We start from the raw sequence: 17590 nt of genomic DNA, 5'->3' as shown, positions 1-17590 counted from the left end.
ACTTAAATGTATATCAGTTAAAAAGAGAGAGGTCAGAACAGGATTGGTTCCACATATGAAAATCATGAGCTTAAATGCATTGAAGGGAGGTGAGAGATCAAATTTCAGTTTCTCTGTAACACCACTTGGAAATAGAAACACACTAAGTCAGGTGGACTGAAGGTTCAAAGTGCTTCAAGAATAGCGTGCGACCGCAGTGGACTAAGCTGTGCACTCACGGCAGAGGTGAGCCTTTCGGGCCCCGATTCTGCTCAGCAAGAAGCCGCGGGCAAAACTTGACTTCAGTGGCACAAGTCAGGTTTGTACATGAACAGTCCCACCGAGCAGCATATTTCTGTAATAAATGCATGGCAGTGGGAAAGTTGCACAATCCATGTAGCCAGCAGGCACTCAGATGTAAGCACTGAAGATAATTAAATAAAATGCTTCTTTTCCATTTTGGACATCATCTCTAATTTAAAAAAAATCCTAAGAATTTCCACCCTCATCCAGTTTAAAACATTTAACTTTCCTTTAGCACTATGGAAAGATACAAGCAGGACTTGAAATAGAAAAAGAGATCTATCATGGAATAAAGTGCAAAAGAGAAATACATTGTCTTTCATTGTTCATATCAATAGAAACCATTCATTTTCCTCATACAAATTGTGTATTTTAACTTCTAAGGTATTCCAATGAGACTCTTTGTCATAGGTAAGTTACTGGTAACTACTAAAATTCTTAAAAGTTATATTTCAAATATTAAAACATTAATGTTTTTTCAGGAATATAATCTCTAAATCCTTGTTAGGGTACTTAATATCCTAAATTACTGATATCCAACAGGGAGGGAAATTTGCATAAGGTTTTTTGGGAGTTACCAACATCAGCAATTTCAGTACAGTGTATGTAGAAGGCAATCAGCTGCTCCAAACCTAAAAAATTATCTATGTTGTTGAAGCTAAAACATCTGCATCGCCTCAGCTAAAATGTATTCTGTAATTTTCTAGTTTTTATTCTGCCTGGATTCTATGATTTCTTTCTGCCCTGTTTTTAAAGTTAAAACAAGGTTAATTTTGAAATAACCTAAGTGACACTAAAAAAGAGCGTTAAGGTGATTTTGTAACATTTTGTAACAGATAGTATTTTTGGTATTCTTTGGGAAAGGGAGATTTTACAGTTTCACTCTATTGCACTTTCAGACTCCAATGTGTTAGTACAATTCTGCATACTGGAGCTGCACATACAAGCCTGAGCTGACAAAAGTAAAACACTTTTTTCAAAAATCTCTAAAATATGTAAGTTATTTCAGAAGCCAGCAGAAACATTACATCAAAGCTCTAGTAAATAAGTGTAAGAATTATTTAAATGAGCATCATGGCTCTCTCTCCACCCTGCTCCCCAGCAACAGGAATCTTGAGAACAATTTAGTTTCTCATGCTTCAAGGATTTCAGGACAGTTCCTGGAAATTCAAAACAAGTCTGAGGACTATGACTGTGTGTTTCACATATATAGTTTTAATACATCTTTAATTTATTTCTCTCATTTAAACAACATTTTCCTAAATTTGACTCCAAGAAATCTACCTGTATATTTGACTGTATAAGAGACTGACTGCATGCCATTACTAAGTTTCCAGCCAGCTCTGAGAACCCCAAGGTAGGAGAAAAGGAAAGAAACTAAACAAAAAAAGAAGTTCATCTAGGTGCAATATGTGTAGGACTTTTGGAAATCCTTTACATTTTCATCAGAAGAAGACATTAGAGCAAGGTAAGCCTGGATGCTTGCTTTGCTAAAATGATTATTTGAATACAAAATGAAAAGGAAGTTTCATGTCAGGATCCAGATGAATAACGGTGTAACAGCCAGAAATTAAGATGGCTAAATAAATAAATAAATAAATAGAAGCCCAAACCAATACATCCCAAGAAGATCAACACAAGAAGGTCAACACATTTGGATCCATTTGTATTTAGGCAAAGGAATACATGAAAAGCCTGAAACGGGTGCAGAAGGAGGTGAAACAACAAGCATAGATATCAGAGAAGGCAGAGCACCAAGCAAGCCGGGGAGAGCACTGGGATGCCAGCGACTAACAGGAAGATCCTTAAGTATCAAGGGTCTGAATGAAGGGTATAAATATACAGAGCAAAGGCCTGGCCTGCCCATTTGCTTTTGTATTCATCAGTGGTGCCACTTAGGTTCATTTAATGCACTTTAAGAGTGACTTTCCATTAGTATTTTGATGTGGGCAGAGCAAGCTTAATTGGGGCCTATCAATACAAACTGGATCACATTGCCTTCATATCAGAGCGGCTTCTATATGTGGAACAACAACAGGAAGAGGTCCATTTTCATCTAAACTGTACAAGGAAGCACATTTAGATAGAGGGAGTTCAAAGGCCTTCTAAGATAAGTCCTTTAGTTATTTCATTTTCCAAGGGGAAAAGTCACACAAGGCAAGGTTGAAATTTATTAGGCATATGTTTACAAGAGCCTGTTTTTTTGGCTTTTGCTTTTATCGCAGAGATTACACCTGCCAGTTCAGTATCTCTCACAACCCTGAATATGGAAGGATTGGGAGGAGCTACTGCACTCTGCTAGAGAGCTTCCAGGCCACTAAGGAATAGGTTGTTCAAGATCACGTGGTAGACTGCCTAGGCTAACTTCTGTCTGTGACTAAGTATGACTACACTTTGCTTTAGCCACTGTTTTGGGACTGCTGTAAAACTGATGGAAGACAGCTTCGTATAGGCTGGATTAGGTCCAGTGCTGCATATAGAAACTGACAGAATGAATAAAAAGGTTATAGCTTACCAGGATCAAAATTGTCTCCAAATATTCTTTTAGCTGGAATCTTCAGGTTCATAGTGGGAAATTGCTTCTTTAGCTGCAAATAAAACACATACAGTTGTATTGTGCACAGGCATCCAAGTATCTAGGAATAATCGCATCTGATTTCCGATTTCTGATGAGTTTGAACATCTGATCATTAGTAATTCTGCTGCTCTCTGCCATCTTCTCTATTCATACATTCAGCAGAAAACAACCTGCACTCAGCTTGTTTAGGCAAGTCACATACCTTTTTAAATCCAAGGGCTATCTCACTTTAGAAAGCTATGGACTATCTTCTGCAGTATTGCCAAAATGAATTCCTACTTACCCCAGACTAAAAAAATTGGCTAGAATTTCTGTGTTTGTTTATTCTCTTTTCTTCCTCCCTCAATCCTCTCGCTCTCCCTTTTTTTATTTTCCTTCTTATTCTTGCTTTTATAGGAAAGTATGTGTGAGGTTTTAAATGGGTTGGGGATATAGGCCTTTAGATTTTTTTTTTTTTTTTTTTTTGCACAAGCCACATTCCAAAGCTTTAAGAGCAACAGGTGATCTACCCCTTAAGTCAAAGCTGTAAATGGATGAAAAACCTATGGCTTATTATGCTACACCTGACAATCTGATTATATGTTACATTTAGTAATCAGGTTAAGATTATATGTAAGAGGATTGAAATTATAAAAAAAAATTGTCATGAGCAAAGTCTTGATTACATTCACTTCATCTTCAGGTGCTCGCAGGAAGAGCAATATTATTCATCTTCTTTAAGAGAGAAGTTTTCTTATACAGTAACTGGCAGCTCTTCTTTCCTTAGAAATGTCAGTATCTCCTCCAATTAGCAATCCAAGTTCTTCTTGGTGTACTACACTACATGAATTATGAAGAACAAAATTTGGACAAAATGCCCTCCCTTTCTCCAGTTAGCTTCCCCAGGACCTCCCCCTCTACATGCATTAGAAAAAACAGGGCTGAACAAGTTTCAACAGAGCAATGTCAATCTTAATGGGAACAGAATAGAAACATGATCACCAAAATGTCTGTTTAGCACTCTGGAGGTCTTGAAAATGGGACATTTTGTTTTCACATCACCTTCAGGTCTATCCAAAGATTCATACAAAAGCATGACATGGTGTATCTTGGATGACTTCAGCTCAGACCTTGTAAGACAGCTCCAAGCTCACAGTGCCTGCATTTGTACACTGCTGTCACACATAGATCATGTAAATACAATAAGGCAGAAAGGAGAAATGCCTTTTTCTCAGGGGGGAAATGGAACGGGTAAAGATGCACAGTTAAGCAGCTCATAGTATTTTTTTTTTTTTAAATGCAGATCACAGAGAATTATTTCTTCTTTTGTTAAAACAGAAATAGTGGGCTCTAACCATGAAGAAACAAAGAAAAGCACCGATACAGGGCATAGCTGAGAGCAGGTATTATCCCTGCTTGCCCACTATGTAAAAAGGGCAAAATCCTCTTCTAGCAATGAACCAAAGAAATTCACAGTCAATTGCTGAAGAGGCCTATTTTATTTTAAAGAATTAAAAAAGAAAAGAGAGGACCATGGCCATAGCCATGAAATTTGGCTAGGAAAAGGCAGGTAGCAATTGCCATGATTGACTTTGCAGAAAGTTTATATTAAGAAATAAGGATTTGTTCACTGCTTTCAATCCTTGGAAGTAAAACACTTATTAAGAGAAATTTACCTATCTAGTTGTTTTAAGTTGAAGAATGATTTTTCCCACCGCAAACACATACACATTTCAGATGTTTTGACAACGAGGAAACTGGAAATTTCTCTCACTAGACAACAATCTTGAGCAACAATGAAAAAACAACAACCACCAAGTGGATTTTCAGTTTGAAATTCAAACAAACCAGAGTTTAAACAAAAACACCTTGTCGTTTTGTTTAAACAGGTTCCTTCAGTTGTTGAATGTTGCCTCAAACTACTCAATAAGGGCATAAAACATAGCAAATAAGTGTTACTCTGTACTATTCTGGTATGATTCCTTAGCCTCCCTTTTTCTTACCGTATTGTAGAGTTTATCAAACTCTGCATACCGTCTGAAGACAAACCATTCATTTCTGCCAACTGAGACCAACACTTTGTAAACCTGCAGTAACACAAAGATAAAGTTAATGCCAACAGCAAAGTTTAAGAAAACCCACTCGGTTTAATCCCAGGGTGAAAAAAAAGGGCAGATTGCTAAATTTATCATGTAAACATATTCACTAAACTATATGCTTCTTGCAACAAAGTCATGTAAACACCAACCCAAAAGATTAATAGAAAAATTAAGAGAGTCTGGCTTCTTGCAAGATAAAAAACAAAACAAACAGTAAAGCTGACTCCATGAACTTTCGTAACGTCATGAAATTAGTTCATATCTAACAGGAACACTTGGCCATCAGATACCAGTCTATACCAGAAGTGTGGAGAAAGCCATCAAATTCCCGATATGCTGAAGGCATTGATACAAGAATAAGTCATGGCTTCTTGCTCTAAAGTAATCCAGGTCCTGCTATAAAATTTGTTACAACCCAATAATCCATTAAAGGAAGCGAAGCATTTAAACACTGAAGATTGCCCTAATCAAAACCAAGAGACCAAGCACAGACAGAAGGCAGGTGCAAAGAGAACATCTTGAATATACATTATGGTCAGTATCCTAGCAGATGGTTGGGGACTTGGACACAATTGTTCTGGGGGAGAGGGGGAACCAATAACAACAACAAAAAAAACAAATTCCCACTGCTGTGGCTGAGAGGCAGCACAGATTTAATAATACACTATTTGGGGATCAAGGGAGGAATAGCTGGAACCTGCTGCAAAGTTCAAATCCCAGGACAGAAGAGAACTCTAATAACTAGGCAAACTGTCTCATAAAACTGATTGCCAGCTGAGCGTCCTGAAGGCTTCTCCTGCCTCTGAGCAAGACTCTTCCCTCTTTCCTATACAATTAGCTGAACTCCCTTCCCCACCTTCTTGTGCTTCCAAAAGGAGCACGACTATTCCTGTAGGGGAGAGGATAGGTGCAGCAGGGAAATGGGAGCAGAAGGCTGCTACTTCCTGATCTAGAAAGATGGGCTGATGCTCCAATCTTCCCTCCCTTCTGTCCTGCAACAACAGCTCCACCTTCTCCTTGTAACTGCCGCAGTGGAAGTGGCAGCCACCACCATCAGTTCCTTAGCCCGAGATCTGCATTCATGCTATGTTAACTGCTCAAATACTTACTCTCAGTCTGGGGAAGACTGGATGAGGAGGCTGGATGGAAACTTTCAGTAGAATGCTGATGAGACTCTGCTTAGAAAACTCATTTTCCTTTATACTGCTAAGCATGTGTTAGCATAAAGACATAAGCCTTCTAGAGCCTACCCAAGGTCTGTAAATAGCAAAAGCTTCAGCTGCAAAGGGAGGCTGAAGTATTGCCCTCCTGAACCAAGTACCTTGTATATCAATCAAGTCTTGCAAACAATGCTCAAACACAAAAGCTCATCACTTCGCATAACTGCAATGCCAACAAGCTTAAGCGGCAGGCCACGGACATGGTCTTAAATTAGTGAGACAAGATGCACAGACTGTGGAATACAGAGGCCAGGATAACCTAAGATACAAAATGATATCCCTTCCCCTATCCCCCAACAACCTCATGATTAAAACTGCTTTGCTCTTGGAGCAGCCAGCCATAAAGATAGGTAGACAGATAGTATTTTGACATGAGAGCATGCAAAGGCAGAGGGACCGCAAGAGGTCATCCAGTTCACACCAATACCCAAGCTCTTGCACACTCACAAAGAAGAAACTACAAGTTCAACAGTTGTCAAAGCAGTAAACAGTAAGAAAGCATACAGTAGCTACAAAGGATTTGATAAAAGCCAAAATCCTAGCAAACCTTTGGGTTGAATTATTACTATCAACTACACCTAGATAATAATTGAGAGATAGTCACAGTGCTCATTTCTAGGAAGGCAGGAAAAAAAAAAAAAAAAAAACCCTACCCTAACTATTCAAATCCAATGATACCAAAACCAGTCTTAGAAAACTCCTAAAGAATAGACAAGATGTACCCACAACTAATAATCTGTGGTTAAATAATGTAATGCTTTGAGGGGTAAAAACAATTCCTGAAAACATTGTCATTCTGATAAACTGCCTTTCCAGATCTGGATTGGACAGGTCCCAGTTATTTCTAGATGTGATAGACAGATTTCTTCATGAAAGAAGTCACTGAAACAAAAAGGCTTTCACAGAAACAAAAAGGCTTCACTCTCCTGGATTAAATATTCAAATGAAAAGGTAAGCAAAAAGGTAGGCTGAATGTTTTTCCATTTCAAGAGAGAGCAAGCACTGAAAAACTAAGGAAATTAGTTAGCAACTGTCAACAAAATAAAAAAAACTCCGTAATTTTCATGCAGCAGAGGCTTGGTATTACGGGTCACAAATGTAAAACATCTGAGACAAAAGTTCCAGATTTAATGAGAGGAATAGAACCATTGCAAAAGATTTCACAAGGAGTGTCTAAATGATTGGGGTGTGAGAGGAGACAAGAGAACAGGTCAGAAGAGAAAATTTATCCTCAGACATCAAACAGTGTAGGGATAAGAGGAAGAAATCCAAAATAAAGCTATTTGGTAAAACTGGGCAACAGAAAGGGCAACAGCTTCATAGCAAGGACAGAAGAGCAATTAATATAGCCTAGATACAGTCCAAAACAACTATTTTGCCTCTTTTCAAGAAGAACATGGATACTGAACATTCAGAAAAAGACAGGAGAGTGAACCAGAGTGGGTAAAATAAAGAGGCAGGCTACCATGAATTTTACTCTACTAGAATGAGGACTGCACAGGGACGTGATTGCTTTTTCAAAATGCTTCAGCAGGGTAAACGTGAGGAAGAAAGAAGAGGTATTAAAAGCTAAGTGGCATACACTTGTCTTTTTCTCTGGACTGACATTATTAATTTATAGTTTCTATTCAGACCAGTAAGATTCCAGAATAGCCTCATAATAGAAGCAGTAGTGATAAATAATGTACGTGATATTAAGGTAAAGATTATATAAAACCGTCACCTGAAGCCTCTCCTAGCCTATGTCCTTTTAACCTCTTCTTTCACCTTAAGGCTTTAACGCTCTTTATGGCAATGGCACTAACATTGCTATCAGAAACAGACAGCTATGCCTGCTCTAAGTTTGTTCAGAACTGAGAGCCTGTGTGTCACTGTCCGCCCCCCTCCCCAAAGCAGTGCTGACGGGCTCCAGTCATCACCTCTTCCCTGGCTTCGTTGAAGAGTAAAAGCCACTGACAGATGCACTCTGGTATTCACAGTTCCTACCACAAAGCACGACCCTCACTTCTGTTATTAAATCCTAAAACATACATGAAAAAAATCAAAAGCTGGGTTGTGAAAAATAGTTCTTGTCAAGCTGCGAATTACTCCTTGAGGTAAAAAGCAGGAGAGGCAAGACAAGGTGTACTTCCACACAGCACAAGCTAGGCTGGGTTCCCTCTTTTCTTTCTCTCCCCCCAAATTCTGAAGTTTCCTGCTATTACTGGGACAGCTTTCTAGAAGGCATGCCCAGAGAAAGGACCTCTAAGCTGCAAAAGTTGTCAAACAGATTTTCTTTAGTTAAATTGACCCGGAAATCAGAATACTACTACCTGCCACAGATGTAGCACACTGGCACATTTTAACAGACTGCCAGCAGTGAGACAGTAAAACAAACCCGTTCTGCTAAAAAAAAAGTTTAGACTTTTATGGAGTTTTTCCTGCTGGTTTACTTTGAGTTTCCCACACATACAGCAAGTTAAAATATTAAGTAAATTCTCTTTTGCTTGTTCCCTTTACCAGCATACCCCTGCCCCAAATTACATCTTGATAAACGCGAATATTTAGGCTAATCAAATTGCATTCTTGTTTCTCTAAGGAAGGGAGGGGAGGAGGAAAGACAGATAAATAACTCCAAGTAAATTTTTGTTTTGTAATATTCTTCAGGCAGCAATTGAGTCTAACGGTGTTTACATTCCACTTTTGAAGAGTGACTAATTCATACACACAAAAAAAAGTAAAAATAGAACAAGCTTGGAGGAAGTTGCACAAGAGCAATGAAACAGATCAAACTTTTTCAAGGGAGTATTATGATGTCTTTATATCCTAGTAGACATACAAGCAAAACCAAAATCCATCCCACACTGCTATATTTTTCAGTCTGCAATGCAAAGAGTTTCCCCACAGAATGGGAAGTAAAGACTTCACTTCCAGAAAGCAAGTCAAACAGGGAGACTAAAAAAGGAAGAGAGGGAGGAGAAGGGCAGGGGTGGAAATGGGAACAGGAAAGGAAAAAATTCACAGGGATTAGAATTGGAAAATGGGAAGGAAGAGGAGAAAGAAAGGTCTTTCAAAAAAGGTGATGTTTTAAGATATTTTTACACAAAAATTACAAAAGTGTAAGATACCCATGAGAAAACTGCCTTGGCCTTAAAAAAAACCCTCAAAACCTTTATTCCTTTACGAGATTTTTCATGTAAAATTATGCAAAAATTCCAAATTTCAATCTGCTTTGTTACCAAAATGCTACCCATACATTTAGGACATTTATGTACCTAATATGAGAAAATGCTAGGATTTGGGGGAAAAAGAATCAGAAATTTGTAAAGCCAAATGCTTCCTGCAGAAAATACAGGTAAACACTGTAAAATATTCACAGCTTCTCATATTGCAAAGCCTGGTGTTTATTATGGCCAGTACTCACAAGAGCAAGTGAATGGATTTCTGTAACCTGTAATAGCAAGCTTGCTAGCAAAACCAAGTAACACTTCAAGGAAAATGCATAGGCTATTAATGCTTACAATGCTTATATTTGTATATACTTACAGTAAATCTTTTTTTCTTCTCTCTGTGTTCATCAGAGCTGGGAATGCTAACACTTGGGCAGCTTTCTTTGAGATCCATTGTATATGTTCTTTTGACAAATTTGTCACAAGATTTTGCTTATGGTATCACAAACAGAAGACAGCTTCAACGGTATTGATCCAAGATATGCAACTTTTCTTGAAAAAACGTTAATTCCATCATGTAATCTTAAAATGAACATAAAGGAAAAATTAGGCACAGGAACACTTAATTCACAGTGCTAGAACTTGCAAGACAAGAACTTTTCCTGGCAGGAAATACAGTGCACTATGCATATACACAGCTATAAATGCTATGATCTTGTAAACTGCTTCATGCTTGCAATCCTTTGTCCTTTCTCTAAAAGCACTGAAGTTCTCTGAGAACACAAGCGCTCCCAAAAAGCATTGTGTTGCGCAGACATATTGGAAACAGATTTGATGTCCACTACAGAGAATACACTGAAGCCCAAAGCTAGAGCATGGAGAAATAATTAAAGACAACATCTGGGTATCAAACATCTGAGAAAAGCTACTAACATGTACACTCAGAACAGTTTATTTTAAAAGCAAAGTTTTTTCAATTGCATGCGTTGGTACTAGAGGGCATTTCAGATTTGTCAGAACATGCTGAGCATGGCAATTATGCCATCAGAGACGAAAGAAGACATGAGAAACAAAATATCTTTTCATGTGAATTTTAGAGGGACACAGGTAGCATCACGTTGTTTGTCCGAACATTTACAGTCTATTTTTAGAGCAACACTGATGACTGCTGTAGCTGACACAGGGTCTGCGCCCGCACTGCCCCCTGCCGCTACTGGGCACGCTTTGTGTTTGACAGCGCTGTGCACACGAAGGTCGTCCAGTCCCTTCAGCAGGACACCGAACTTCCCCGTAGAACTTCCGAGAACAAGGGAAGAAGGGCAAAAGCCAGGAAAGAGGATGAAGCCATCAAAAAGGCAGAGAGAACTCGGTACTAACTAAGCGTCCTTTCACTCACTGAGACACAGTATTCTGCAGGCCTGCCTTGAGCACACTGCTAAATGTTTCACTGGACCACACTGCAAATACAAGGAACTTTAGTACTGCCTAAAAGCACCAGAAATTCATGCTTTCTACCTACAAAACCCTGTTCAAGCCTGCATGGCCATTTGAAGTCTTTTAGTGAACGCAGCTCAGCTTTTAGCACAGTATGTGTCTGACCGACTTATAAACACGAGAAAAAATTTTAAAAAGAGAGGAGACCTCAGTTCTCTTCAAAACACCCAGAGGAAAAAGGAGCACCCAGTTCAACATTTGGCTCCTATTTTTTTAAAATAGGGAAGTATAAAAGTGAACTGCATATTTCATACCATAAATTTCCAAAAAGCACAAACTAATCTGATGTAATTCTGCTATTACAGAGACACCCATATTTGTGTTGGCAAGAAGGCCAAAGCCCCTGGAATCCAGTGAAAAGATTTGCTCTTGATACCCAACTAGTCTTAGTCCGTTGACTATTTTTCTTGTTCTCAAAAGCCAGATCATCTCCCCGATTCAAACTTTATGTTATTATTCCTCCTGCTTAATTTTAAATTACGCATTTTTAAAAGACCTATATGGTGACTATAAACAAAACGGAGTGTTTGAAACCACTGTAATCACAGCTAAGTGACAGAACAGCTATACTGCAACATATTCAACTACTTTTAGTTATGCCTGCATTTGCCTTAATTTGATTGTTCCCTGCTTCACTGATTAGGAAATCATAGGGTTGGGCTATTTTTTTCTTATTATTTGACTATAACACAGTTCATCTAAACCAGTTACAAAGACCTAGAGCTTCGAAGGAGGGGTTCTTTTCCTTTGGCAAGCTGCTGTTAAAAGCCTTATTACAATAAAAAACAGTTCCCATTTTACCCAATTTCATACAGGCATGTGATTAAGACTGTTCTTCACCCATTCCCACACACTGCGTCTAAGATCTAAAGTGTAACTTCACTCTTCTCCATCGTAGGAGGCCCCCCTCCCCCCAAAGTCAATGGGCACAGCTTTCAGCAAGTGTTTTACTAGGCTTAGACTTTACTAAGCACTTATGTCAATCTTTAGCCACTTCAGGTACAGCTAGAATTGAGCACAAGTGCTGGTGTTTATCTGTCTTCCTGCTCACCACATAAAAACAAGCGGCTCTTTAAAATGGATTCAGTGTTCCTTAATTAATATCATTCAGTGTCCTTCTCCTTTTGTAGACTGACTTTCATTATAAAAGGTTCCTACCATGCTTGTATTCATTCTCACAATATAGGTTGTACTTCTCTCAACCCTTTCATTTTTGATTCTTGGTGTCCTAGTTTTAAATACCACTACAGGAGCAGTATGGATTAAAAGCTGTAGTCCACAGAACATCTCTGAACAGATGTGAAATAAAGCTCATTCTTAAGTTAAAAGTTCTAGGGGAAACAAAAGGAGGAAGCATCACTCAGATTAATTCAGAATGAATGTATTCGTCTTACTGGGGAGAAAATGAACAAGTCATTTGAAAAGCTGAAACTGCAATAGTCATATTCCTTTTCTTAAGCTGCCTGTAAGACCACTAGCTGTGATTATTTTTTTCCCTTGAGGCACCTCCTGGCCCAGCCGTGCCTGGGTCACCAACACTATACGGAGCTTGCAAACTTGGAAGAAACACATTATCAGTTTGCCATTAAGATCTGGAGGATCAGAGCTTGCTTTGAACTTCTATTTGCCAGAAGCATATTAGCTCTCAAGAGCTCGTTTAAACTGAACTACAGGTCTAACTAGAAAAAGAGAAACAATTGCTTTAATTCCTAAATCTTTGCCATGCTGTAGGTTAGGAACACAGTTGCAGCCTTAGTAGTAGATAAAACCACTAATGTTTTGGCAATTACATGAAATAATGACAAAAAGCAGAGACATCTATTCGTCCACACCCTCAGAAGTGCTAACTGCAGCTTCTTGAGGGTTGCCAGGTTTTGGCAGAAGGGCAATACAGGTGAATTTAATAGACACTGTCAGTTGAGACGTCTCTGCCTCTGGTTATAGCTTTTTCTGTAAGTAAGAACAAGAAACCCCCAGCCTCAACTTCCATGACAGGCAGAAAGGAGAAGGAATTTTAGAAAACCAGGTTACAAAATAAATACGCCTTAAATCACACTTGAGCAGTAGTGAAAGAGCATGTAGATAACATAAAACATGTCAGCACTCAGAACGTTTGCCACTAGTTAAAGCTTTCAAGTCACTACAGTATCCAAGTCTGGAAGAGGGAAAGGCACAAATGAGTACATTAAAGAGAACAGAAAACATACTCCTCTGCAGACCTAGATGGTAAGAAGCATTAAAGAAAGCTGCATACGTCTTGGTAACAGCAATGAATCCTAAAAAAGAACAGAAGTCATGCATCCTTCTGGCAAAGTTTCAAGGCTATCAAACAGCTATGCTGTTCACTCCCTCCGTGGTGGCTGTCAAAAAGTAAACAGCATTTTCATTGTTTCCTGGGGGAAGTGGCAACAATGTCAGATTTCAGGCTCACCCTTGCCTCGGGTGAAGTAAGAACATGGCAATAACAGAACCCTGCCACTATGAAAACACACTGAGATCTACAGTACCCAGAAATGAAGAATTTATTGAAAGCCTTACACTAAAATACTTCAGGTGAGCTCAGAAAAGTTACATGCAATGGACAAATACGTCTAGTGACATAGGGCAGCCTTTTCTCACTCCTTTCCACGTAATCTAGGCCCAAACTGTAATACAAAAGGTTTCTAAAGTTTAATCAGATTATTTCAAAGAGTTTTAAAATCATTTTTCATGGTTAAGGCCTAAGGATGATACCATCGCACAACCATAGACCCTTTTTCTGGGCAGTTATGTACCAAGAATGCTCAAAACTAGATTAGGAAGCTAGGTACTCACCTGCTGCCTTTGTAGCTGCAGTTAATAGCCAAATTGCCTTAAAATCCTCTGATTATACTGATGCCAGTGTAAATCAGCTATCTTGTTCACTCCAATTCTTTGATTAATATAAGCGAAGAGAGAGAAGAACAGTCAGCAAAGGGGATGAGATAGCAGGTTTGCAAGCATACTTGAAGAATCAGCAGGAGTCTCGCTCTCCCTTTCTCACTCTCCTACGGCTACAGGACAGGCACGTGCCCTACACACTAATCATCCACCTAGAAAGGCCTACTCTAGCACTGGGTCACAAGCAAAATCAGTTGCTGAAGTCTCCACCCAAGGATGAGTCCGATTACAGGAGGAACCTGCAGAAACCAGAGCAAGAGGTAACAGACAGTCCTATTATTTTCCCTATACGTTACTATGCTCCCTCATACTTTAGGGAAAGTGTCATCTTTGGTATGCTTTTCATAAATTCCTCAGCCTTGTCCAAAAATACCTGATAGTTACTCAACATATTACTGGACATTGCACAATTTTTGAAAAAGCCCAGAAAGTCAACTTGTTCTCGGCTGCTGTATGATGAAAGGGAGAGCCCCATGCACTTGGTACAAGACCAGCAGCTGACACAGGAAATGGGATATTCAGAGTCCACGGCAATGGAAAGACAGGTTGAGGGACTGGCCAGGGACTGCTAACCTGTAAAGAGACACAGCTGGCCAGAAGCCATTGAGTAACCGGGTTCTAAAGAAATCAGGTTTCACGCAGGCCACCCTTTTAAATACCCTATTTGATTTTAATACAAGAACACTAGATAACACAGTGTAGATCTCTAGAAATATTACAGCTGAAGAGAAAGGAGAGCACACACCAAAATACCTCAGTCAATCATTGGCTTATTTCCACGCTCCCTTCTAACTACAATTTAAGAGGAGAATTAAGAAGAATTCAGCCACTGATACAAGGGAAAGAAAGCCTGTTCCCTGTATATACACCCACCACCTTGGTGTCGTTTTTTTTTTCCCCTCCTTGTCTTTAGCAGCACCACTATGGAAAGCAAACCACTACTCAGCAACAATTTGGGCAGAGTCCAATAAAACTAGTCTCATTCCTTCTACAATAGAAGAGGCTAGAAGATAAAAGTGAAAACTGAACCAAGGGAAAGAAGCAAATAACTCCTCTTGTCTCTACTACATCAAATTTACTTTGGAGAAGTCAGGCAAACACTTACTTCCCACGATCCTAGTGCACTCAAGAACAGCCCTTCTCCCTGCTCCACCTCTCAAAATTAGCTCCAGTAAATTACTGTAACTGGAATACAACAAGATTCATGGTTTGCACTGGATCTATTTGCATTCGTGTTTATTAGATGACAGAATACAGATTCTTTGCTGTAGTAAGCAAACCCTGAATAACAAAATGGGCCTTCAAAGCAAATAATATTGTCAATAAAGGTGGTTATCTTTTAATCCTGAACACAGGTCCATAATAATTTCATCCTTAGCCTGTGTTCACAGTACCTGGAAAGGTCACTATGTGCCTCAAATGGTGTGACTTATATAAATGGCATATCAAACAAAAAATCAAATTAGCATTACACATGCTACCTGCACATATTTTTGGCTTGCCTCTTCAGCCTTCCTACACAGCAGGTCCAATTAAAGTTAAATGTAGATGCTTACGGATAGCACAGATCAAAAGTTGCAGCAATAGCACCTTGAGCTACTTTCACAAGGTCTTAACCAGCCACTTGCAGCATATTCAGTTCTACATAAGAGGGCAGTCAGGCTCCAGTAAACACAGAGCAGATAATTCCAGCCTCATTTTGCCCCTCTTGACGAAGATTAAGTCAGAGAAACCCAAATTCCAACTCAACATTTTTTTACACAGCCTTGGACAAAAGACACCAACTGTTCTGTTTCACTACACAAAAAAGGGAGAATTTTGATCTGAGACAGATGTTATCACCAGTGCTTTGGACATGGAGACAGTTACTGGATTTGATGTGCTATAATTGGAAAAAAAAGGTAAAATCTGCACAACATAATATCTCAGGATTAAAATAAATAAGTAAATGTACATCAAAGCTACAGCTCTCAATCCAGAAAACACACTTTTGAAGTCTGTGCTCAGAGTTCATGACTACCCTGCAGAACCATCAAAGCTGTTGGACAGTAAAAAGGTAACTATTTTATATCTGAATATAAAAGACATATAAGAAAAAGAGCCTTTGGCAATACTCAGATTGCACGCCCAGTTCACCACAACTTGATTCCTCATGTTACATTAATGCAACTACAGTTAGTATTTTATATCCATTTTGCAAGGACAGATTACAAACTCCTACAGGTAAGAGTTTGGACCTCTCATATATTTTAGTCCTGCTGCACAGAGAAAAAGATGGTATTACAGATCTACAAATATAAGGATATAGAAAACATTTGCTTATGCATGTATAATACAGTTCGATCCAAAAACATCAGACGTGACAAGGCTGTAATTTACAATCAAAGGTGCAAATTAAGGCTGGAAAACAGTTGCAAGTAACACAATTCAGCATCATCATACAAACACTGATGACTTTTTCAGCTTTAAAGTGTCGAGGCAGTAAAACAACTAGTACTCTTCACTAGTTACTACATGCAAGTTAAATGTGCCAAATTTCTGACCTAATCAGGTATCTCACAATGTCTTTAAGAAACAACGAGGTCAGTTTTCTAGATTTAAATTATTAGAAATACTACACATATGTAGACTAACATGGACAACATTAATAGCAAACTTTTAAATATGCTCGCCAAGAGCTAATGGCATTTCTTCCTGAAATCTAAACACATCTTAAAGACTTCAGGAAAACCATTCCTTCTCCCCCCGCAACCTTCCTTATTTTAATTAGTACATGTTACAGTCATTAAAAAGACTGATGTTCAGGTGAACACGTTAAGAAAAAAAAAAAAAGAAAAAAGTCAAAACTATATTTAGATACTCAGATTGAAACAGAACACTAGAGCAGCTATTAGGAAGTCAGGGCTTTTAATATTAAAAGAATCAAAATGGAATAACAGCAGCCTTTAAAAATCCAGATTCATGTCCATATAAGTCTATAAACTTACTAAATATATGTTTGAAAGGAATTAATAAAAGACTCTTGGCTACAAGAACACTGCAGCAAGCGATATTTGCAGAATTCTTCAGTGCCACAGTAACTGCGAGAACCATAATGGCATTCAAATTGCACTACTGTGCCGAAATGAAATGCAGCACAGGCAGTAAAACAGATATAAAGGGGAATGAAAAATGTATATTCCATGGTGCAAAGTTACTGCACATCTAGGACAGAGCTATACCCTTCAGAGCTGCTAAAGGAGGAAAACTTGCATAAATCTTAAACAGAAGATGAGCTGTCAAAACACCTTTAGTCTTAATACTTTGTCTTTTGTTCTGTTATTAACATTTACACAACTAAACTCCTCAAGGATATCTGAATCCCTGCAATACAGCAATGTCTAAAAGCTCTGGTCGTTAGGACAAGACCTTGCTGGCATTCTTCAGGCTGGCCACGCTTTTCCAAGCTACAGCTGTTCTTCTGGCTGTAAGCCTGGCTGTGCAGCAAAGAAACCTGGCGAAGACCGAGCACCCGGGATTTTCCCCCCAGCCCCCCCGTCGGGGGGCACGGAAAGAAGCGTGGGAAGGGCAGCGGCCCCGCGACTACCTCCTGCGTGAGCGGGATGACAAGATTTGCTGCACGTCACCTGGCTAAGAAACGAAACCAAGCTGCTCACCTTCACCTCGACAGCTGTTTCCCAGTCCCTGGATTTTCAGCCCGTTACGGTTTTCGGGAATTCCCTCCGCCCTCCCCGCCGCGCGGCGCGGCGCGAACCAAATGCACGGCTCCTCCCGCGGGCGGCGGTGCCTCCGCCGCGCCGCGCACCGGGCGCTTCCCCGCGCCGCGCAGGAGCCGCGCAGACACGCGGCCAGCGGCGACGCGGACCCGCC

At 39.4% G+C, this 17590-nt stretch overlaps 1 protein-coding gene across 6 annotated transcripts in view; it reads right to left on the bottom strand.

Moving 5' to 3' along the window:
- Nucleotides 1-17590, bottom strand: part of LOC112971517 (serine/threonine-protein kinase Sgk3) — a 61396-nt gene that overhangs the window by 18630 nt on the left and 25176 nt on the right. For 3 of the 6 annotated variants that reach the window (XM_026077046.1, XM_026077045.1, XM_026077049.1), the window contains exons 3-5: nt 9684-9889; nt 4843-4926; nt 2798-2870 (exon numbers count right to left, since the gene is read on the bottom strand). In XM_026077046.1, coding sequence (XP_025932831.1) covers nt 2798-2870; nt 4843-4926; nt 9684-9761 — 235 coding nt within the window. In that variant the 5' untranslated portion in view covers nt 9762-9889. Of the gene's footprint in view, nt 1-2797; nt 2871-4842; nt 4927-9683; nt 9890-13615; nt 13713-17376; nt 17432-17590 lie in introns of those variants that run through there. The other 3 variants (XM_026077047.1, XM_026077048.1, XM_026077050.1) reach the window with 3 other exon arrangements.

The sequence above is a fragment of the Apteryx rowi genome, unplaced genomic scaffold, assembly GCF_003343035.1.
Source record: "Apteryx rowi isolate R43461 unplaced genomic scaffold, aptRow1 scaffold_446, whole genome shotgun sequence".
NCBI lineage: Eukaryota > Metazoa > Chordata > Aves > Apterygiformes > Apterygidae > Apteryx > Apteryx rowi.
The sequence above is the reverse complement of the archived record's forward strand: the minus strand, read 5'-3'. Positions and strand labels throughout refer to the sequence as shown.